The sequence below is a fragment of the Barbus barbus genome (genome assembly GCF_936440315.1).
Source record: "Barbus barbus genome assembly, chromosome: 50".
Lineage (NCBI taxonomy): Eukaryota > Metazoa > Chordata > Actinopteri > Cypriniformes > Cyprinidae > Barbus > Barbus barbus.
The window spans coordinates 9,904,298-9,927,324 of NC_136728.1; the positions used below are offsets into that span (position 1 = coordinate 9,904,298).

The 23,027-nt window shown below is 35.1% G+C and overlaps 2 protein-coding genes across 2 annotated transcripts in view; one reads left to right on the forward strand and one right to left on the reverse strand.

The window, feature by feature from the left end:
• Positions 1-11,657, forward strand: cnot2 (CCR4-NOT transcription complex, subunit 2). Its single transcript, XM_079414233.1, has 15 exons — positions 1-58; positions 1,113-1,235; positions 2,683-2,755; positions 2,868-3,015; positions 3,094-3,273; positions 6,112-6,188; positions 6,309-6,434; positions 6,617-6,741; positions 6,924-7,044; positions 8,348-8,504; positions 8,588-8,649; positions 8,731-8,780; positions 8,863-8,963; positions 9,062-9,206; positions 10,047-11,657. The coding sequence occupies exons 2-15, from the start codon at positions 1,125-1,127 to the stop codon at positions 10,131-10,133; spliced, it is 1,563 nt and encodes a 520-aa protein (XP_079270359.1). The 5' UTR covers positions 1-58; positions 1,113-1,124; the 3' UTR covers positions 10,134-11,657.
• washc4 (WASH complex subunit 4) overlaps positions 11,596-23,027 on the reverse strand; it is a 19,369-nt gene continuing 7,937 nt past the window's right edge. The window contains exons 13-33 of the mRNA XM_079414222.1: positions 22,845-23,005; positions 22,587-22,713; positions 22,320-22,445; positions 20,852-20,959; positions 20,627-20,773; positions 20,192-20,271; positions 19,978-20,083; positions 19,771-19,887; positions 19,523-19,691; positions 18,592-18,746; positions 18,444-18,518; positions 18,248-18,352; positions 16,573-16,707; positions 16,377-16,485; positions 16,034-16,100; positions 15,731-15,817; positions 13,663-13,810; positions 13,473-13,569; positions 13,194-13,390; positions 13,022-13,118; positions 11,596-12,939 (exon numbers count right to left, since the gene is read on the reverse strand). Coding sequence (XP_079270348.1) covers positions 12,869-12,939; positions 13,022-13,118; positions 13,194-13,390; positions 13,473-13,569; positions 13,663-13,810; positions 15,731-15,817; positions 16,034-16,100; positions 16,377-16,485; positions 16,573-16,707; positions 18,248-18,352; positions 18,444-18,518; positions 18,592-18,746; positions 19,523-19,691; positions 19,771-19,887; positions 19,978-20,083; positions 20,192-20,271; positions 20,627-20,773; positions 20,852-20,959; positions 22,320-22,445; positions 22,587-22,713; positions 22,845-23,005 — 2,484 coding nt within the window. The 3' untranslated portion in view covers positions 11,596-12,868. The remainder of the gene's footprint in view (positions 12,940-13,021; positions 13,119-13,193; positions 13,391-13,472; positions 13,570-13,662; positions 13,811-15,730; positions 15,818-16,033; positions 16,101-16,376; positions 16,486-16,572; positions 16,708-18,247; positions 18,353-18,443; positions 18,519-18,591; positions 18,747-19,522; positions 19,692-19,770; positions 19,888-19,977; positions 20,084-20,191; positions 20,272-20,626; positions 20,774-20,851; positions 20,960-22,319; positions 22,446-22,586; positions 22,714-22,844; positions 23,006-23,027) is intronic.

The window sequence follows — 23,027 nt, forward strand, 5'->3', positions numbered from 1 at the left end:
TCTCGTCTGTAGGAAACACAGCCATCTTGGATCTGAGAGGAGAGGGTAAATTAATGCGGTTAGTCAATTCCTTTTTCACCAAAAATACATTGCACAGCAGGGTTTGCATCGCATATATAGGGCCAAATGAACATTTGCAGCTTTGTGCGCATATCCAAGCAGTTATTTAGTCGCTGAATGAATGCATTGACACGTTTGCACGGCTTTACTGGTTTCTGTTTTTGTTCGAGGCCGGAGTTAGCCGACTAGCGCTAAGCGCTAACAAAAACAGACAGCCGAAACACAGGCCTAAACCATTTAAACAGATAGATACATGTATTATGCGCGTCTAGACATCTGTTATAAAACTAAAGCACCACGACTAATGTAGATTAAATGGTCCAGTGTGTTTTGGGTTCCATCAAAATCTTTATTTATGCCGAAAATGCCTTATTTGTAGTTAGCAGCTTAACAGCTAACGAGACAGCTAACGTTAACTAGCTTATATAAATGAGAACATTTCGTGACATGCGATTATTTGTTTTATTTATTTCTCTCTGTAATTGTGTTCGTAACATCATAACACGTAGGAATCCGTTGTCATGTTATTAATAATGTCGCGGTATATGGAAATGTGAGTATGTTGAAGTATGTTGATGTTTTTCATGGATTTAGCTGGTGATTTAAGCTGTTTCTGTGTTTGTTGTCAGGTGTCAGTTTGGAAAGTGATATTTATTTGTCTTCCAACCATACGGCAAATACCTTCTTTGTTTTGAAAAGATACATAAATTATTTATTTAACAACGTACCGCTATGGTAGGTCTAAGTGTTCTTATAGCATTAGACTGACGGCTAAAGTAACGTTACAATTAAGTTTAATCTTACTAATCCTAATTGTATGATTTAGGTGTAAAGTGAGTTGACAAAATAGCCTGTACCTTTTTATAATGCACCTAAATTAACATATAGCCTTGGGTCTTATTCTGCAGTGGTAATTTATTATTTATTACAAGTTATCAGTTGTGCTGTATAGAAGTTAAGGATATGTCCACTAGACGTGTAGAAAGATAATCTGGTATGATTTGGTTCAGGAATGAATTATCTTGGTTTTAACCGTCTCCTCTCTTCTGTAGGTGACAAACGGAATGTTCAGTGCAACGAGAAAGAAGTTTCCGGAGGGGGTCGAAAGTGACTACCCTGATGAGAACATATACTATTGCCAGCAGTCAATGTTCCAGCATCGATCGGAGAAAGACGTACGTTAATACTAGTTAATTCTGATGGTTGTGTTCATTGTGTCAAATCCTTTTGCTGACTGGAGATCTGATAGAATGATGAAATTAAATTATTATTAGCTTAATAGTATATATTTCACCTGCACTGTCAACATCTTCACTGACCTGACCAACAAAAAATACATTTTAAGCCGATACGCTACCAGTCAAAAGTTTTTGAAAAGTAAGATTTTTCGTTTTTTAAAGAATTCTCTTCTGCTCACCACTACATGCCTGCATTTATTTGATCCAAAATACAGCAAAAGTTGTACAATACATCTGCGATGCTAACATACGCCCATTTCTAATAATTTATTTGATCTAAAATACAGCAAAAGCAGTAATAATGTGACATATTCTTAACACATTTGTCAAAAATAAAAATTAACTACTTTTTTTTTATTGCCAAAATAATAATTTATTAACTTAATAATCTAAGTAACTCAAGTAATCTATACCTTCATAAACATATGATTCTAAACATTTCTGATAATTACATCACAGACTATTTTTAATGCATTCAAGTGAAGTCAACTCAGAATGGTCATATTTATGAGTTGAGTACACATGAACACCAGCATAAAGTCATCATTTCCAGACTCTTGAAGTTGGGATCGTGTCCAAGAATCATGGTGGACACAAATTATGATGTAATTATGAAGGTTTATGGTACAGATTGTTGCAGATGGCATTTTGTGTACTAAAAACAAGCTGTTTTATGAGGAGAACTGACCTGCAGTTGTGACAAACTTCATTTCCTGTCATTCTAAATGGCAACATTACAGTGATAAAATACACAGATGAAGCAAATACACATCTAATGTATCTCATTTGTTCTTCATAGTTTCATTTGTCAGTAATTGAAATTAAGAGAGAGAAATGTGTGAGAAATATACACTACTGTTCAGAAGATTTTCATATTTTTATTCAGCAAGAATGCATTAAATTGATCCAAACTGTCAGTAAAGACCTTCATAAGGTTACAAAAGATTATTTCAAATAAATGCTGTTCTTTTCATTTTTCTATTCATAAAATAATCCTGAAAAAATTGTATCACAGTTTCTATGAAAATATTAAGCAGCTCAACTGTTTTCAAGATTTATAAAAAGAAGTATTTCTTGAGCAGCAAATCAGCCTATTAGAGTGATTTCTGAAGGATCATGTGACAATGACAAATTTTGCTTTGCCATCTCAGGAAAAAATGACATTTTAAAATATATTGAAATAGAAAATGTTTCTTTTAAATTGTAGTAATCTTTAATAATAGTACTGTATTTTTGATCAAATAAATGCCAACATAAAAGCATAATGATCATTAAAGACTTCTTTCATATGTAAACATAAATATGTTTCTAATTTCTGTGTTGGCACGTAATGTTAAAAACATTCAAATTCAAATGAAATGTTCTAACTTCTCTCGGTTTTCAGATGCTGCCATCTCCCTCGCCGTCATCGTCAGGTCAATTGTCACAGCTTGGTGCGAGTTTGTATGGTCCGCAAAGTGAGTACAAGTCTTCAGTATGGCTTATAGTAATGAAAAATCGTTGTGATGCTAATAGAAACACCATGTGCTCTGATTCTGAGCACCAATTGATCAGCGACTCATTTTGTAGGTGCACTAGGTTTCTCAATAAGAGGCATGAGCAACAACAACCCTCAATTGAACCGGAATTTAACACAAGGCACTCAGTTACCGAACCATAGCACCCCAACAACAGGCGTCCCAACAATGTCCCTGCACACACCACCTTCGCCGAACAGGTACGCCATCTCCTCTGCTTGATTTATGTTGATTAATGATGTGATCTATTAAATCCTGGCCTTGCTGGTGTTCCGCAGGGGCATCCTGCCTATGAACACCAGGAACATGATGAGTTCGCAGGTAGGGCAGGGCATGGGCATGAGCGGCAGGACCAACAGCATGGGCAGCTCTGGCCTGGGTAGCCCTAACCGCAGCTCTCCCAGCATTATCTGCATGCCCAAGCAGCAGCCAGCACGCCAGCCATTCACCATCAACAGGTAAGAATGGTGACACGAGAGATAGCGATAGCAAACAACTTGCTTTGGTATGGCTTTTTAGGACTGTCAATTTAACAGGTTTATTATTTAAAAAGAAATTACCTGTACAGCATTACGTGTGCCAGGACAGTGGTCAGATTGTGCTCAATGATATGGGAATGAAACAAATTATAAAGTGACTTCTGAAGTTGTGAATTGTAATGTAAAGTGCTTTCATTTGCCACAATAATAGAATGTTTTGGCTCAACAGTAAGGACTGAGGGTTGACCTAGTAAAAAAAAAACTACTTGCCCAACCCTCAATAAGCCAAATTACTTTTGAAACAAGAGATTCTATTATAAAATATTTTAATGAATATAATATGTAAAATACAATATAGTATAATATAATTAATATTACAATTATATAGTATATTTTCAAATCTAGTATTAAATGTATACTTTTATGTATTTTAAAATTTATCACATTTTTATTTGCAGAAAATTGTGCTATTATTAGGGATGCAACAATACAGTTAGCCCACGGTTCAATACATAACTTTTTTTTTTTTTTGACCACAGTTTTCAGTTCGTTTCGGCCTGGCACATCAGTGTTTTTTGTGATTTAAAATGCACTTTTTACAATATGTAACATAAGTCTCAGGTGTCCCCAGAATGTGTCTGTGAAGTTTCAGCTCAAAATACCCCACGGTTCATTTCTTATATAATTTTGAAAATGCCTATTTTGCGTGAAAGCAGAAACACGCTGTTTTAGTGCATGCCTCTTGAAATGCAAACGAGCTGCTGCTCCCTGCCCCCTTTTCCAGAATAGGACTGTGCCTTTACACATCGTACCTCAGATACTCTGCAAAAAACATTTTGTTTGGTTTTGATTATCGTGTCTATCGTGCTCAAATCATGCATTTTAAACTATATTAGTTTAAACTTGTTATATGGTTTTCTGAGCGAACACATCCGAAGCATGCGCACAAAAGCTGCTGTCACATGGTATGCGAGTACAAAACTAAGTTCTCTTCTTGTGCTTAAACTGTCAAATACACACAAGTTTGTTAAAAACACATGAGTTACAAAAACAGTCAGTTATGTCTGTAAAAGTAAACAGCTGGGAAAGAAATCCCATGTTTATATAAGATCTGTGTGGCAGCAGCGTAATATACAGTATATAAAAGAATAAATCCACTGTTTTCTTGTCTCTGATGCTGGGACTCTAAACAGTGTTCTGTGCTCATCAGTGAGAACTGGTACACCGTTGTTGCTTGCGATAACACAATGACGGTGCCATGGGAGGAAACGTGCTGATTAAAGGGCGTAATATTGTAATAAGATCCCCTTACCACGACACGGAGGGAGAGAAATCAGATGCACTCCTTTTTTCAGAGGCTTGCAGAAAAAGACTTACCAAAACAAAGTTACTTGGTTGTCCTTTTTCATGTTTTCTGGGTTGGTAGATGCACCGGGGACTCGATTATAGCACTTAAACACAGAAAAAGTCAGATTTTCATGATATGTCACCTTTAAAACACATTTTTAAAAAAGGAACATGGATTGTCATGTGTCTACTTCAAATGTCTTTTGAGAGAAGTACTATTTTTCCTATTTTTACCCAAAATAGGTTGGATTGGTCATTATTGAATGCTATAAACACATGTAATGTCTGTTTCATTAATACTGGAAGCCGGAGGGCACCCTCACACAGAAACTAAGTAATAGAACTTATGATGTTCCAAGAAATCCTTAATATGGACAAAGGCCTTCAGCCATCAGTGGCTACGTTTACATGCAACCAAATAATCCGTTTGTAATTGGTTTGCCGGCTCAATCGGACTGTAAAGCCTTCATGTAAACACCTTAATCAATCTGTTTGAGAAATGGATAAATATTAATGCTGCTGTTTAAAACAGTTAAAGAAACGGTGTAGGAGAGTGGTTATGTGCAAACAATGGGAAACTCTATTTTTGTGCAGTGTTCGCATGTTAAAAAAAAAATCAATTCCGATTTGAAGCTTAAGTGACATAAATGCACACATCAACCCGATCACTTTATTTATCGTTCATGTAAACATTACATTCAGATTCATAAATCTGATTGAAACAAGAAGTGTGCATGTGAACATAGCCACTGACTAACTAAATAAAAAGAAAATCGAAACATTTTGAATGATGAGACATTAAGACAATAAACACTCACCTGTGACAATATAGTTTATCTGTGTTCTCTTAAAAGTGACAATTCACAAGCGCGTATTGAACCGTGGATGTTGTATCGAACAGCTTATTATATGGAGAGTTGTGGCAACGCTTATTATTATTATTATTATTATTATCATTATTATTAAACAGGAAACTCAGTCAAAAATAAAACATTTTAATAAATACTTACTGATTGGTTTGTATATTCAGCCCATTATGATACAACCAAGACTATCACAAGTCATTCTGTGTCAGTAACAAATGTCATAGAAAACCAAATGTGTATGTTTGCAAAGCATTAAAATGCATGTATGTGATTAAAAATAAAAGTAAGATATCAACCTGTAGTGGCAGATTTTTAATATTTTTGTTTTCTGTTTGAATACATTTTAAATGCATAATTTTTTTAAGGCAAAATATGGTTACATATATGTACATTGAAAGCTTGTTCGAATCTCCGGTCATCAATGGACTTCTTTTCTGTTTATTGCAGAAATTAAAGATGATGTTAAAAAGTGGCTTCTCATAATCTTAAATACATATATATGTGTATTTTAATTAACTTTCACCTTAGGCCAAGATAAGGCCAATCAAGACTGATTAAGACTGACCTTAACAAAAGGGTCAAATCCTCATGTGTGTCATTGTAGTATGTCAGGATTTGGAATGGGCCGGAGCCAGGGGTTTGGCATGAACTCCTTATCCAATAACATCTTCAACGGGACAGGTGAGTGCTGTATGGAGCGTGCTTCGTGATGATACACCACGTCAGGAACCGTGACGCTTAAATTGTGCTCTGGAAAGAAAAAAGCTCATTCTCTTATTATTCTTTCTGCTGTCGTGGCAGATGGGAGTGAAAATGTGACAGGAATAGACCTCTCAGAATTCCCAGCACTTGCAGACAGAAGTCGGAGGGAGGGAAACGGCAACCCAACACCGTTGCATAATCCGCTGGCTGGAAGGGCACCCTATGGTACAAGTTCATTTTACACAGTCACATTACTTTGCTGAAACTGAAACCCTCTTAGTATTTATGACTAAGCAAGCTTCTCCTTCAATTAATGATGTGTTGTGAATGCATGACAAGGTCAGGGGTTTTATTTTGATTTCCTCACAGTAACCCTCAAATTTGTATTAAAATGTATCTCTCCATAGTTGGAATGGTCACAAAGCCATCGAATGAACAGTCGCAGGACTTCTCCATTCACAACGAAGACTTCCCAGCCCTGCCCGGGCCCAACTACAAGGACCCGACATTGAGCACGGATGAAAGCAAATCAGTCAGTATTGCTTGAATTTGATCTTTCATAAGCTTCAGGGAGAGATTGCATAAATAACATGTCATTGTTTTGCAGGATGGGTAAGGATGCGTGGCTGTTAAAATTTAAGTGATGGCGTCCAGTGCTGTGACTGTGATTGCTTGAGCTTTTACTGATTGTCGTGGCCTGTGCTGTCTCCACAGAGCTTGAACTCTTCAGGAAAGGGCAGCTCAAGTGCAGATGGACCCAAGTTTCCCGGCGACAAGACATCATCAGCACAGAACAACAACCAGCAAAAGAAGGGGATCCAGGTGTTGCCTGATGGTGAGGCTCTCTAGCAACATGCACCTCTGTATTTCAAACAACTGCCAAAGTGTCTTGAGCTTAAAAACGTGTGTTGAATAAAACTATTTTTGAATAAAAAATATTTTCTTCCAGAAACTGTTTTAGAAGGTTTCAATGCAACAGGTAGGGTTGTATTTAAAAATATTTAAATAATTTAAAAATAATAATAATTCCAAGCGCATAAAAAGTAATACAAGTCATTAACATCTCAAATCATGTCTAAATAATGGACATTTTTATTATAAATAAAAATAATTTATGATATTTGTCATATAAAAAAAAAAAATATATATATATACATTTTGATAATAATTTAAATGTTAATAAATTGTAAAATAACTAACTCAATACATCATAAAAAAAAATAATAATATATATATACACACACACACACACACACACACACACACACACACACATACATGTATACTTCTAGCTATGTTCAGAGTAACTGAAATATAACTACACTAGAATTCTGATATAAAGATCATTTCTAAATAATAATTTTTAAATAATTTATAGATAAAATAAATTAAATTTAAATGTTAACGCTTAATTGTATCTATTGTATTTCACTTGGTATTTATTTATTTTCTATTTATTTTATTATTATTATTGTTTTTGTCTAATATTTAATAATTTTAATATGAACAAGGAGATTGCGGAAGGGATTAATAATGGACAATATCTTCACCTTGTTATCATTATTCAATCTGTATTGTCACAAAAAAGACCAATAAAAAGATTTGAAATAAATTTAAGCATTAATAAATTGTAAAATAAAAATAACTCAATACATCATAAAACATATATATGTGTGTAGCTATGTTCAGAGTAACTAAAATATAACTACACTAGAATTTTGAATATTAAATCTGACTAGAAACAGGGTTATTGTTTTATTATTGGGATGCTTACTGGGTTTTTGTCAATTTTAATAGTTTGTCTATATGGTTTTCATTAATTTTATTTCAGTTTTAGTTATCTTGGTACATCAAGATCATCTAAATGAAAGTGTAAATATAAAATATAGCTGAAATAAAATGAGTGTAAGTTTAGTTTTTTTATTTCAGTTAAACTTTATTTTATTTCAAGTAACACAAACTGTTTTTTAAAACATAAAATGGTTTTAGTTAACTATAATAACCCTGACTAGTATTTGCTCTTTGCCAAGTAAAAATCTGCTGGAAAATTCATGGAAATTAATTGATCAAAAGATGTAGCAACCCTGTCCGTTGGACACTCTCAATCAAGCTTGACATTTATTCACATCTTTTTATAGGCAAGGTAACAAACATTCCCTCAGGAATGGTGACGGATCAGTTTGGGATGATTGGACTCCTGACATTCATTCGGGCAGCTGAGACGGACCCAGGGATGGTTCACCTGGCTTTAGGAAGCGACCTAACAACGCTAGGACTCAACCTCAACTCTCCGGAGTAAGATGCTTTCTTGTGCCAGATATTGATTTCTAGTAAGTGTTTTCGTTTTGTACACACATTAATTTTATTTCGGTTTGTAGGAATCTGTATCCTAAGTTTGCATCTCCCTGGGCTTCAGCTCCATGTCGACCACAAGACATTGGTAAGAGTTCATTTTGACTTAACCTGTAGAGATGAGCATTTCATTTTGGCTCTTCAGTAATAAATGCAATTGTTTTTTTAGACTTCCATGTTCCTTCAGAGTACTTAACCAACATTCACATAAGGGACAAGGTGAGGTGTAAAACACTTCAGTAAAACCGCATTGAAATTGTAATATGTGGATGCTGCTAACCTTATAATGTGCTCTGTACAGCTGGCTGCAATAAAACTGGGACGATACGGTGAAGACCTGCTGTTTTACCTCTACTACATGAATGGAGGAGACCTCTTACAACTCCTTGCTGCTGTTGAGCTGTATGTCCTGCTGATTACCTCATTCTAGGACTCTTTTTGCTGATAACCAACCACCGGTGGAAGCTGAGAGTTCAAATGGAATATTTTGTTGTTTGCAGCTTCAACCGGGACTGGCGGTACCATAAAGAGGAAAGGGTTTGGATCACAAGAGCACCTGGCATGGAGCCCACGCTAAAGACCAACACCTACGAGAGAGGAACATACTACTTCTTTGATTGTCATAACTGGAGGAAGGTCGCTAAGGTAAAGATACTGAATTCAGGGTCCTCTTCCTCCACCTTTTTCTTTTCTACAGCTAGAGACACTTGCTGATAATTACTGACTTGAGTGATTAAACCTAACTTCTGGTTTGTGCTATTGTGGGTTTTTTTCTGATGTCAGCATCTCAAACCAATATCAGTATACTGGAGCAGCAGAATGACTGTTATAGTAATGACACACAATGTCAGTAATAGTGGTGATTAATGTGAATTTTTAAATATGATAATCTCTGCAATATCATACAATATCTTGAGAGAACGATGGTTGATTTAATGCTCAACTACAATATAATGGCACACAACATACACAATCTCTCAACTTCATTTGCAAAATATTAATTTTGAAAATATTAAATTAGTAATCATCTAAAATTACATTTTAAATATAAAATAAATATTTTAAAATATTAGTATTTATTTTTAGAATTTAGATGTTTTTATTTTTATTTTTTTGGGAGATTATCATAGTATTGTGGATTAGATTTTAGAACGTTTTGGAGATTTATTATACATTTAATTGCACATTTCTATGCCATAGTAACTGACAAAGACCCTCTAAATGGCTGTGTGTTTAAAAGTACCCTATTTTGTCTTTCCTGAATGTGTGAACATGTTGAAAAATGAGGTCAGGTGCAGTGTGAAAATTGCCCAATATTTATTAGAAAATATTTGAAAACCTGCACCTACTTAATTGACCAATCGCTCACACTTACCTACTGATGCTAATAATGTCATCGCTATACTGAACGTTCAAGTGAAGTGTATGTTGTATACATGTAGGTGTAAGACAACTTCAGCTTTGTGCTTTTCTCTGCTCTCTCAGGAGTTTCACCTGGAATACGACAAGCTAGAGGAGCGGCCTCACGTGCCAACCACCTTCAATTACAATCCGGCCCAGCAGGCCTTCTGAAGCTGAGTCCGTCAGCGCCTGTGAGCTCTCGGAGCGATCGGCAACAGACAGCCAGCCGACCTGCCTGACCACAAAAAACCTGGTTTTATTCCTCAACTTCTGGACTAGGACTGCGGGAGGGGGAGGGGGGTGGCGGGGTCTCCACCTTGAGAACTGGGGGGAGGGGCCCTGCCTTACAAATTATGTGCTGCCCGAACATAAAACTTCGTAATACTTTTCATTCTGTTTTTAAATTCCCCTCTTGCGTTTTTTTTTCTTCTCCCTCCATTTCATTTTGAGCAGGGTCAATGTTTTGTTTACTCCGCTGATGGAAAGCCCCTTTTGGTGTTTGCCTGGAGTCTTTGAAGTTGCAGTACAGCACACAAACCCATCCATTGGTATTCAAGAGAAAAACGCAGTTCGTGCTTTGTTTTCCGAAGTGCGCTGCGCTAACAAACAGGACAGATACAAAGACAAATCCAATACATGTGAATACACAAGGGCAAAAGAAAATGCAATGTTCATTGTTGCACTATTTAGTAATAAAAGAACACAAAAATTGTTTTCTGCTTTTTTTTTATGTGGGAAAACTCGCTGCTCTCCCGTCGTCGTCTGGAAGGACGTGCGGCCCTGTCATTAACATCAAGGAGGTGCTTTTTTTTGTTTGTTTTCCTCCCCGTTTTCTTTCATTTCCCGTTTCTTTTGCTCCATTCACCCGCGTTGTTCATCCGGCGAGGTGTTTTCTGCTTAGCATCAATAAATCCCAATCAGACTGTTTCAGTGACCGTTGTTGGGCACAACCCGTGGACCAGGCAGTTGTGAGCTTACCGAGAAACATTGTTCCAGAATGAATACAAACCCTTTTCAGTCTTTGTTACGATTTTGTAATAAACGTGTACATTTTTTTAATTTTTTGACATCACATGAATAAAGATATGTATGTATGAATGTGTATATACATGATATATATAGATAGATGTATCTATATATATATACATGGCGTCTATTTTGGAAGAAGTACCTATGCTTGACCTCCTTTTTAGGAGGTGAACAGAAATGGCATTATGTGGTAGAAGCAAAAACTCAAAAGACAAAAAAAATTAGTGAACAGTATGTTGAGCTGCCAGACGGGGAATCACGTTTGTTACCCTGTGCACTTAAAGACCAATTCAACTAAACGAATAAAGGCGACACGGAAGGCCAGAGCGAGGACATCTGTATTATGAGAAAAAAAACAAGGGGGTGGAGACATTTCAGCTGCAGCTATTTGAATAGAAGCATTTCGTAGGAAAGGGAAAACCCATAGTACAAAAAACAGACCAATCTTGTATTTTCTGACCACCTTTAAAGCTCCCTTTCTTTGTAATAAAGCAGAACAGCTTTCCTGAACCAGTGTTTGGACTCTGTATGGGAAGGGGGTGTTCGGTACGAGCATTGTGTGTGTGCCTGTAATGCATGAATAATCCTGAAGCTGTGCTTTTTTCCAAGTCTTTTAATAAAGATAGCATGAGGTTAATGGTTAACACAAAAAGGTCAGTATAGGCAAGAAAATCTGATGGAATGTCACTGATGTGAAGAAACTGCTGTGTAGTGCGCGATCACTATTAAGGCAAGTGCAATTCAACTTCCTCCTTCACAGTGCTCAAGGACAATTGATGTGTTTTTACTGTCAAGACACATTGCAATATATTTTAGGCAGCACAGACTAAATATGTTAGTGTGGTACATTTTATATTATACATATTTCACATATCAAAAAGTATGGCATTGAATGATTTCTGGGCAGATAATCATTAGTGAAGTAAATTAGTACTCTTAAGAGAAAAAAAAAAAAAATCTAGTTTACATAAACTTTAAAATGAACCAAAATGGAAAGTCTGATATTGTTCACTCACCCTCTTGTCATTCAAAACACGTACAACTTTCCTTCTGAGCAACATAAAAAGATATTTTGAAGAACCATATTTGTCTGTGGGACAATGGTCAGTGGGGTCCAAAATAACCCTATTGGTCTCTCATTGTAAAATTTATATATATATATATATATATATAGATAGATAATCTCTTATTTATCTATATCTTGTATCCTGCAAAATAAGTCATACAGGTTATAATTTAAATTTTTGGGTGAAATATAATTAGGTCTTTGAATTTCTTTAGCTAAAAAAATAAATTGTATCCTAAAGGCCAGTTTTATCCTTTAAAAATACTTGTTCCTAACAATCAATAGGACATTAAAGGCTTAGTTCACCCAAAAATTCTGTCATTAATTACTTTCCCTCATGTCGTTCCAAACCAATAAGACCTTCGTTCATCACGTGTTGCTGTCTATGTAGGGTCAGAAAGCTCTCGGATTTCATCAAAAATATCTTAATTTTTGTTCAGAAGATGAACGAAGATCTTGTGAATTTGGAACGACATGAGGGAGAACTATCCCTTTAAGGAAAAAAAAAAATAGACATTCATCTACCAATCACATTTCTTGAATTTACACAATCGCATAATGCTTGACAAAACAGTTGTTGAACATCGTTGTCGATACATAAAACAATCATAATCTAAAACCGAAGCGTTGGTCCAAATCCACAGTCCGTTCCAGTTGAATGAGTGCAGGTGGCGTAGCGCCAAAATGAGTTTAAGCAAGCTGTACAGACTCCAACAGTAGTATGGTGGCTGGAGGGTCAATGTTTATAACCTCCTCTGGAGCGAGTCCATGCTGTTCAAGTGATTGATATCGTTCAAGATCCTTTGTAGTTTCACTTGGCACTGCTTTCCCCAGGAGAACCCTCGATCGTTGAGGAACCTGGACCAGTTTTGCCAACTTCCTCTGAAAAGAGTGATTAAATGAGTGTTTGTGGTGCAAAAAGTCAACATAAAATATTCTAGAGATCATGGATCCATCGACCAACCTCTGTCTTTCTTCTCCTGGGTCTCCTCGGCTGCCGTTTTATCAGCTCTGAAGAAGATCCGAGCACTGCTCAGAGAGAAATGGAGCAGCTCGAACTCCTACAAATGGAAAGAAGATGTGATTAAATAAAGCCATTGGCCATCATTGTTGAAGACCACAAAGATGGAGCATACCTGCAGATATACGTCCAGTCTCTTCTGCGTTAGGTTCATGGTCTGCATGAGCTTCTCGTCTTGGCTGGTGGACTGAACGTTCTGCTCCTTCACCACCGCATTCATTTCCTTCACATACTTTTCCCTCACAGCCTGGAACCAATGGAGGGAGTCAAACTCCTGATACTGGTCCAGAAGCTTCAGGATGTAGGCGACTCCTGGAAAACACAGAAAAGGTCCTTGAATCTTTAGCCCATGGAAAGAAATTATATCACCTTTATAACTGTATTAAACATGTACCCATGGCGAAACCATCGTCTGTAAACGCAGCTCCCACTTTGTTCTTCTTGTTTAGTTTTTCTTTGCAGCTGATGGAATGCTCCACGAAATTTACCGTCTGCGAGGGATTAGAAAGATGAACGTTATTCAAGAGATCATGCTGCAATTAGCAAGAGACTTCGACATCCAAGATCCCATTCTGAAGACCCACCAGAGGAGGAACTATCATGTAGAAGTTCCTCAAGTGCATGTTCTTGATGCTACGAAACTCCGGTGCGAAAACTCCCACCAGCATCTTGAAGTACTCAGTTCCTTCAGCCGAGTTACTGGTCAGGTCACTAAGCACACAGTCCAGTTGGCTGAAATAAAAAATAAATTAATACTTATTTTATAACAATAATTATTATAATTATAATATTATATATTAATTATTATTGTATTTTAAAATTAATTAATTATTTATAATAATAAAACAAATTATTATTGTTATTTATGTCATTATATTATATAAATGATATTTACATATATTAATAATAATTTGTATTATTGTTATAATTATCAATAAATTTGTTGTATTTATTATTTAACATTTATATATTAATATTACTACTATTACTATTAATGTTTTATTATTAATTTATTAATAACAAATAAATACTAAACCTAATAGTAGTAATTACTTGTTATTTGTGTATGTTTTAACAACAATAATAATAATAAACTTTTTATATTAATAATACTCGTCCTCCTCCACCACTTCTCTCTCTTGCGGGGTGCCACAAGGCTCTATTCTCGGGCCTGTTTTATTTTCACTTTACATGCTGCCTCTTGGATCTATTATAGCTAGGCATGATATAGCTTTTCACTGCTATGCTGATGATTTGCAAATTTATTTGCCCATGAGACAAAAAAATGCTGACGCAGCTAGGTCATTAATTAATTGCATTAATGACATTAAATTATGTTTAGAGCAAAATTTCCTTCACCTAAATGAGGAAAAAACTGAATATATTTTATTTGGAGAGTCTGTAACTTCTGACATTGATGCGCTGACTTCCAAGCTTCGACCAACTGTCAGAAATCTCGGGGTGACTTTTGATAGTAGCCTGAAATTTGATAAACAGATTGACAGCGTGGTTAAAGGATTTTTTCAACTACGTCTTTTGGACAAGGTCAAACTTTTTTGAATCACTCTGACCTTGAGAAAGCTATTCATGCTCTTATCAGTTCAAGATTAGATTACTGTAATGCACTTTATGTTGGTGTCTCACAGTCGTCCCTCAATCGCCTTCAGCTGGTGCAGAATGCCGCGGCCCAGTTAGAGCATATCACCCCACTTCCAGTTTCTTTTAGAGTTGATTTTAAAATTGTATTGTTTGTTTTTAAAGCTCTCAATGGCCTTTCTCCACTGTATATAACTGAGATGCTGGCTTTTCGTCAGCCAAACAGGGTTCTTAGGTCAACAAATCAACTTTTGCTGGAAGTACCGAGGTCACGGTACAAACACTGGGGTGATCGGGCTTTTTCTGTAGCTGGGCACAGACTCTGGAATAAGCTTCCCCCCGATTTGCGCACCATTACACTGACCTGGGTCTTTTTAAATCTAAGCTTAAAACTCATTTATTTAGACTGGCTTTTAATATCTAGCAATGTTGTGACATTTTTGTGTATTTTATGTAATTTTTGTTGCTGGTTTTATATTTTTTTGTTTCATTGCTCTCTTTTCATTGGAAAGCACTTTGGTTCACCTTGAGTGTTGTGAAGGGCTGTACAAATAAATGTTGATTGATTGATTATATTGTAGAATTATTTAATATCCATTTATAATAATAATACAAATTATCATTGTTATTGATATTAGAATCATCATCATAAATTTATGTTGTTGTATTTTTTTTTTTTTACATTTATGTATTAATATTACTACTACTATTAATGTTTGTTTATTAATAATAAATAATAAACCTAATAGTAATAATTAATTACTAATTGTTTATTGTTATTTTTGGTATGTTGTAATAATAATAATTGTTTAATGTTGTTGTGTATATTATTGTTGTATTGTTATGGTGGTTATGTTTTATTTATTATTAATAATGTCTAGTTATTATAATTGTTGTTTTTAGTATTATTATGTTTTAGTATTTGCAGTATTTATTAAATATTGATTCACAATATTGTTGTTTTAGTATTTGCAGTATTTATTAATTATTGTTGTTTTATTTATTCACATTATTATTATTATGAATTCCACTGATTGACTGACATCAGTACAGTACCTGGCGGCTTTCTGCGTCTCTTCAGAAAGGCCTTCTGCTTTCACAAGCTCCTCAAAGTTAACGATGTCCTCTAGATCAGGAACAAACCTGGAACATGTTTGAATGTGAGTAGCTTGCTAATGTCTTGGTTGTCTTGACTTCTGTAGGACGATTTGTATAATGTTCATACCATATGCGTCTCATTAAGCTCCAAGTGTTGTGTGGGAAGACTATTATTATTTATCTAGTATTACCAGTTTTACCACGATCTGAATGTCTCAGTCAAATAATCTTTGTATGTAATAGTAGTAGATGACACTTAACCTGATAGCACTGCTGCAGCAATGCAGCCCTCCGGACCGAATCATGCGCACATAACCCATGGCATTGCCTGCAAGAAAGAAAAAGAATGGGAAGAGAAGGAGAATTTTTTTTAACATTTATTGATTAAATTCTTAAATACAAATATATATATAATTTTTGTGAACTTTAAATTTGCTGCTTTGTTGTGAAGACCTTTGCATCTCGGTGTCTTTTCCTTGACATTATGTTTACACCGGAAAAGTCATACAGCCTTACACATCCCAGCATGTACATTATGAAGTTGAGAACATTACAAAAGGAAAGAGTTCCCAGATGCATCTAAAAACCTATAGACAAACTTTACCGATCTGGCTGATGAGCTGTCTGAACTGATCCAGGTAGCTCTGACCATCCGGAGTAAGACCCAACTTCCTGATGCCACGGTTGAACTTCTCTGCTCGCTCGAAGGGGTACTACATACATCAGAAACCAACAGAAGATCATGTCTTCATAAAATGACACTGCTTCATTACATGACGTGCGAATGGAGACCAGCGCACCTTTTGGTCGGTCTGATCCTTGGTCTCCCTGAAGAAGCGGATGTCTTTGATGAGTCTGGATTTGATGTGCTCGTCATACATGAACTGACTGAAAATGTAGAACTTCTTGCGGAGGAACTGATACGTGAAGTTCACCTGCAGAGAGACACTTCAGGCCATCAGTATGATGAGATGTTACTGGTCACGTAATACAGATGCAGCTAACCGGGAACGTTCTGGTAAGGTTTCCTCAAAGTTATGAACAAACATTCCTCCAGTAACGATAATAACATTTGTTCAAAGTTTCCTAGTCTTTAATAACAGTCTCAAAACATTAAACAAAAACATTATACATCATTCATGCAATGTTTTTCTGAAACATTTTGGCTGGACGTTCGTCTAAGTGTTTAATAGTTTCAGATGGTTCAGAGAACATCAGAGATGTATTATTATTATTATTAGTAGTAGTAGTAGTAGTATATTTGACCATAATTATTAGTTTTAACTACTATACTATTATGGTTTTACAATCACTATTTTTTATTGTTATTATGGTTACTGTTATTATTATTATTTAATAATTATAATATATTTAACAGTAACTATTAGTTATATCTACTATACTATTACTATGACTACCACTATTATTATTATTATTACTAAATGTTTTATAATTACTAATTGTTTATTGTTGCCGTTATTATCATTAGTAGTAGTAGTAGTAATCAAATTATTTATGACTATTGTTGTTATTATTATTGGTATGTTTTAATTATAATTAATATTTTTGTTTACCATTATTAAAATGGAAAGTTCCCCTAAATGTTTTTGCCATTGTTCAAACATCTAAAAAAACAAAACAAAAAAACATTTCTTTAACATTTAAACACTGGATGTTTTGAATGTCAGAGAATATTACTAATATTATTATTAGTGTGTTTCATTTATCATAATTTTTGTTTTATTATTTAATTATTCTTATTATTAGTTACACTTATTAATTTATAATAATCATTTTATATTTATTATTATTAATAATAATAATAATGATAACTGCTTATTGTTGTGTTCATTTAATATTGTTGTCACTGTTGTTTTGTTTTATTATTATTAATAATAATACTACTAATTATTTATTATTATTAAATTATAATTATTATGTTTTTATCATCATTAAAATTGAACATTCCCTAAAAAAAATTCCAATGTTCATATAACCCAGAAAATTTTTTTTTTAAACATTTAAAAACGGGATATTTTGAATATTCAGACAACATTCGAAGATAACTTCATAAGGGACAGTTTCCCAAAAATGAAAATTGTGTCATCATTTACTCAACCTCATGTCGTTCCAAACCTGTAAAAGTTTCTCTTGAACACAATGTTGAACACAAAACAAGATATTTTGAAGAATTTTGAAGAACCAAACTGTTTTTGGTCCCCATTGACTTTCACAGTAGGGAAAGAAATACTATAGAAGTCAACGGGGACCATCAACTATTCGATAACCAGCATTCTTCACAATATCTTCTTTTGTGTTCAATATAAGAAAGAAACTCAAACAGGTTTGGAACGACATGAGGGTGAGTAAATGTTGACAATTTTCATTTTTGGGAAACTGTCCCTTTAATGGGAATCTTAGCAAAATATGTATATTTTTGTTAGCTGGGACCGTCCTGGCAGGATCTGTACATACCGTTGTGTTCATAATGCCAGTTCCATGAGTGCGAATGGAGTTGGCAATGTGGCGGATGTTAATGGTGTTTAAGTGCTTGTTGTTGCTGGTCCTCTCAATGAAGATCTACACACAATAGAGAAGATGTTTTACATAAACACATCAAGTGAAGTACTACATTTGTGGGCCAATAATAACGTCAGAGGTCAAGTCCTGCCTGGTTGTTTAGGTTGTAGAGGTAGCGTGAGACAAAGACGTGAATGTTCCTCATGATCTCCAAGACGTCCAGGCCCTAGAAGACACACACATTGATATCAGGCTGAATGCAGCAGATCTTTTCTGAGATTATCTGGTGAGCTACACACCTGTTCCAGAGTTTGGCTGGGGAGATGAGCCTCAGTCATCACCAAACCATAGCGCTGAGTGGCGAGGTTCCTCATTTCGCTGTACGTGGCCCAGTCATGAAGAGCCACAGTCGTCAAGTTATAAAATGTCTTGTCTAGATAGTGAGTCACATAGGCTGCAGGAAATGGAGGATTTATTTTTAATATCATACATCACGATTAGAAGGCAGAGATAAAGCTCAAGGTTATGATGCTCTCCAGCAAAAGACTCCATTCTTAAAATATAAAGGCAACAACTGATTTTCATGTATAAAGTCATTGTATGATTGAAGTATTTGTATGATAAATTAAATAATTATATGCACATATGTATAAATCATATATATAATTGTCAATTTTAATTATATATACTCTTATAATTATATATTACAATGACACACACACATATATAATATATATATACATATATAATTATATATATATTATAATATTACATATATATATATTTATTTTTTTCTCACATTTACATTTTCCCTTCACTAAAGCTGAATCTACTGTAAAGCATTTAAAAAATAAAATCTAATTTTCCAACCAGACAGAATTATATATTAATGATATCAGATTTAATAATGTGTTAAAACACTGTTAAAAAATAATATTTTAGCGAGTTGACATTGGTAGTGCTTAAAATACATTTTTAAACTTTTTTGAAACTCTTTTTTTTTAACCAAAATTTTCCACAAAAAACCCTTGATTTGTAGTCATTGGTCTTACACCAGTAGCAAAAACTGCTTGTTTATGATTTCCTTTTTGATGGAAATGAACATTGACTAAAATTCTAAGTGAACTTCACAGACAAAAGACAAATATGTAGAACATGTCCCCTTTAAAGTATTGATTATGTCCACTATATATATTGTAGCTCATGCATTCAGTGTTTTATCTGCCCTACCTTTGATGTCGATGAAACGGTTGAAGAAGCGAATGGGCTTGAGAGAGAAAAAGTGAGCCAGATCTTTCATGCCCACTTTGAAAGGGTTTCGATCATCCAGTTTGAGGTGTGTGTGCACAGACAAGCGCAGGTCCTTCTCGATCTCCTTACACAGCTTGTCTAGCAGGTGCTAACAATCAGAAAAACATGCAAATGAGCTAAAATGCAAAATTACTACAAAAAGATATGCAGCCAGCACTCTGCTTTACCTCATTGAGGATTTCCATGATCTCAGTGTCATAACACTCCAGCAGCTGATCACATGACTCCATGTGTTTGGCGTGCAACATGGTGGGCACACAGTCTCTGAGCGCACTGAACATGTACTAGTGAAAATATATACATATTTAAATAACACGTTTGTTTAACAATAATGTTAAGTGCGTTTTAAGAATAGATAGTGTTAAGAGTTTTACATGAATTCTGGCGGCATCCACAGCGTTTTCGTACACATCATCCAGGTAGATAGGAAAAACTGTACGATGCCAGTACAGGAAACTGCAGTCGCATTGCACTTTGACTCTGAGGAGAGAGGTTATCCCATCATGCAATTACAACAAAGTCACAATAGTCACAGAATCAAAATCTGCTATTGCTAATCGTAAATAGTTGAACTAGTTCAGGGCTTACCGCTCTCTTAATTCACTGATTAAGTCCAGCTTTTTCAGCACAAGCTGTAAAGGCAAGAGCTCCTCATCCTTGAAGGTTTTCTGTCCAAAACAAAAATAAATAAAAAAACAGAATTAGAAAATGCAACGAAACAAAAAACAAAATCAAAACAGAAATAAAACAAAACAAAAAAACAGGAAAACAAAAAAAAAACTCACCACAAGAAAAACACAAAACAAAGAAAAATATACACAAGACAAAACAATAATACACAAAACAAACTAAATATTTGTATTATTTAACACCTTGGGCAGTTTGCAACCAAGTCAAACAGACTGGAAACTCAAAGCTTGTTCAATGTGTTGAAGGCTTCTTGACAGCATTTATTTTAACACTTTATATACAAATGTCATGAAATGGCCATTCATTTGATTTACACTGTTTATCCATACTCACCATTTGAGTGCCAACACTGAGAGCCAGAGACACGATCAGTCTCCTCTCTTTGGTGCTGGGCCCGTTCAGAGTGTTCTCAGCCAGAACCAGAGCCGACAGCACATCCAGCCTCTGCTCACTGTACTTCTTATCAGAGATCACGCGTTTCTGAAGGAGGACAATAATCTGTCATTAGAATATCTGCTCTGTGGAGCTGGTGTTTGGGTAACGGTGGTGCATCTGTACCTTAGCAGTAGAGATGGAGGCCAGAGCCTGAGACTGCAGCTGCTGCGTGATGTGAGACACAGAATCTGCTACAACCAGTGAGCGCCGGTGGAACGTGTGCTCCACAGCCTGTGCATGACAAACACTGACATAAACACTGCACACTTCACACACTACCTAGTGCAATACAGTTAGTGTACTAACTAAAGTAGTGGATTTATGGTGGACACTGCCTAGTGAACTAGAACTAGTGCACACAACATTATTAACTAGAACTAGCACACATTAGCTATCACTGTACATTAGAACTTGTGCATACTACATAGTGTACACTAGAACTAAATGTACAGTACCTAGGACAGCCTGTAAATAACCAATACAGTTTGCAATACTTACAGCATAATGTACTAGATTTATAGTGCACACTACTATTAGTGTCAACATTTTTGTCCACACTACAACCAATATACTAGTAGTGAATACTACTATTAGTTTCCAAATTATCTACAACTAATATACTACATTTGTAGTGCACAGCATTAGCACTACAATAATGCACTAAATTGCAGTGCACACTAAAATTAGTGTTGAATTTGTTCGCACACAACAACGAACTTACTAGAAATGTAGTGAATATTACTATTAATGTGTAAAATTATTTACTAAATTTGTAGTGCACAGTTTTGAAATTATTGTGCATGCTACAAGTAATGTAATAGATTTGTAGTGTACACTATTACGGTTTAAACCCTGAGAACTAGAACTAATGCACTAAATCTGCAGTGCAGACTACTTTTAATGTCTAAATTATGCACACCTAAATATACTAGATGTATACCGCACACTGATATGAATGATTATTATTAATGTTCTAAAGATTTTTGTGCAGATTAAACCAAACGTAGTAGTAGTGAACATACATATGTAGTGAACATACTATATGTAGCACATCATTATTAGTGTCCAAATTATAGTGCACATTGCAATTCATGTGCTAAATTTGTAGTGCACACATTAGTGTTTAAATTGTGAGTACTACAGTGAAAGAACTAAAACTGTAGTGCAAACTACTACTAGTGTCTAAACTATTGTCCACAATACCCAGTTCTAGATATATAGTATAATGCACACTATTATAAGCATCAACATTTTTGTGCACACTACAAGCAATATTCTAGATATGTAGTGAACACTAATATTAATGTCTAAAATGATGTACTATATTTATAGTATTTAAATTATTGTGCACATTATCATATACTAGATTTGTAGTGAACACTGTCTAGTGCTATATAAATAGTGCAAGCTGCTAGAGGTAATGTACACTACATAGTACATTTTTCACATAGATTGTTAATATAAACCAACATAAATACATAAATTGTATGTTTTGAATACATATAAAAGACACAAATGAAAATATGAAAAAATATGTGTATAAATACTCAAGTATTTGCTGTTAATATAATATTATGACTCATTGACCTACTTTTAACAGCTCCACCAATCGGCAGAGGGCTTTCACCGAGGTCTTGGTCATTGGCCGCTGCATGGACATGTACATGTTCATAGTGGTCTTGATGATGGTGCTGATGCTGTAAGCATACAGGATTCCCTACAGAAACACAAACATCTGATTATGAAGCAGTCACTGCACTAAAAATATAATGTCATTCAAAAATGTATAAATTTCCAACTCTATACAGAACAATTTAATCTCGAAAATTACAGAAAAGAAGAAAACGTCAGTCTCTACCTGCACAAAGATATTACACCTGTTGCTCAAATCCTCAGACAGTTTGTCTGGTTTCGGTTCTTTTGATAATATAGACTCCATCTTCATCATCCAGGAGGTGACAAATATATAGTAGGACTGCATGTCCCTGCATAGAAACACATACATGGAACCCTAAATTATATATTTATAAATGATGTAAAACACAATGACCATTACATTTTACTAGGCTAAATCATAATTGATTTATGAATCATATCATAAGCGTGTATGTCTTACTTCATTAGTGTCTGCGCCTTTTGCTGCAGGAATGCATCTCTGCTGCTGCGGATGCTCTGGATGCTCTTCTTGTCCATCAGTTTAGCTGCCGCAGGTACTTTGCTTGTCAGAAAAGTGTCTGGAAACCAGATAATATTAGCTGCTAATGTCACTGCAGGGACCTGGAGGAGAGAGAAGGGAAAT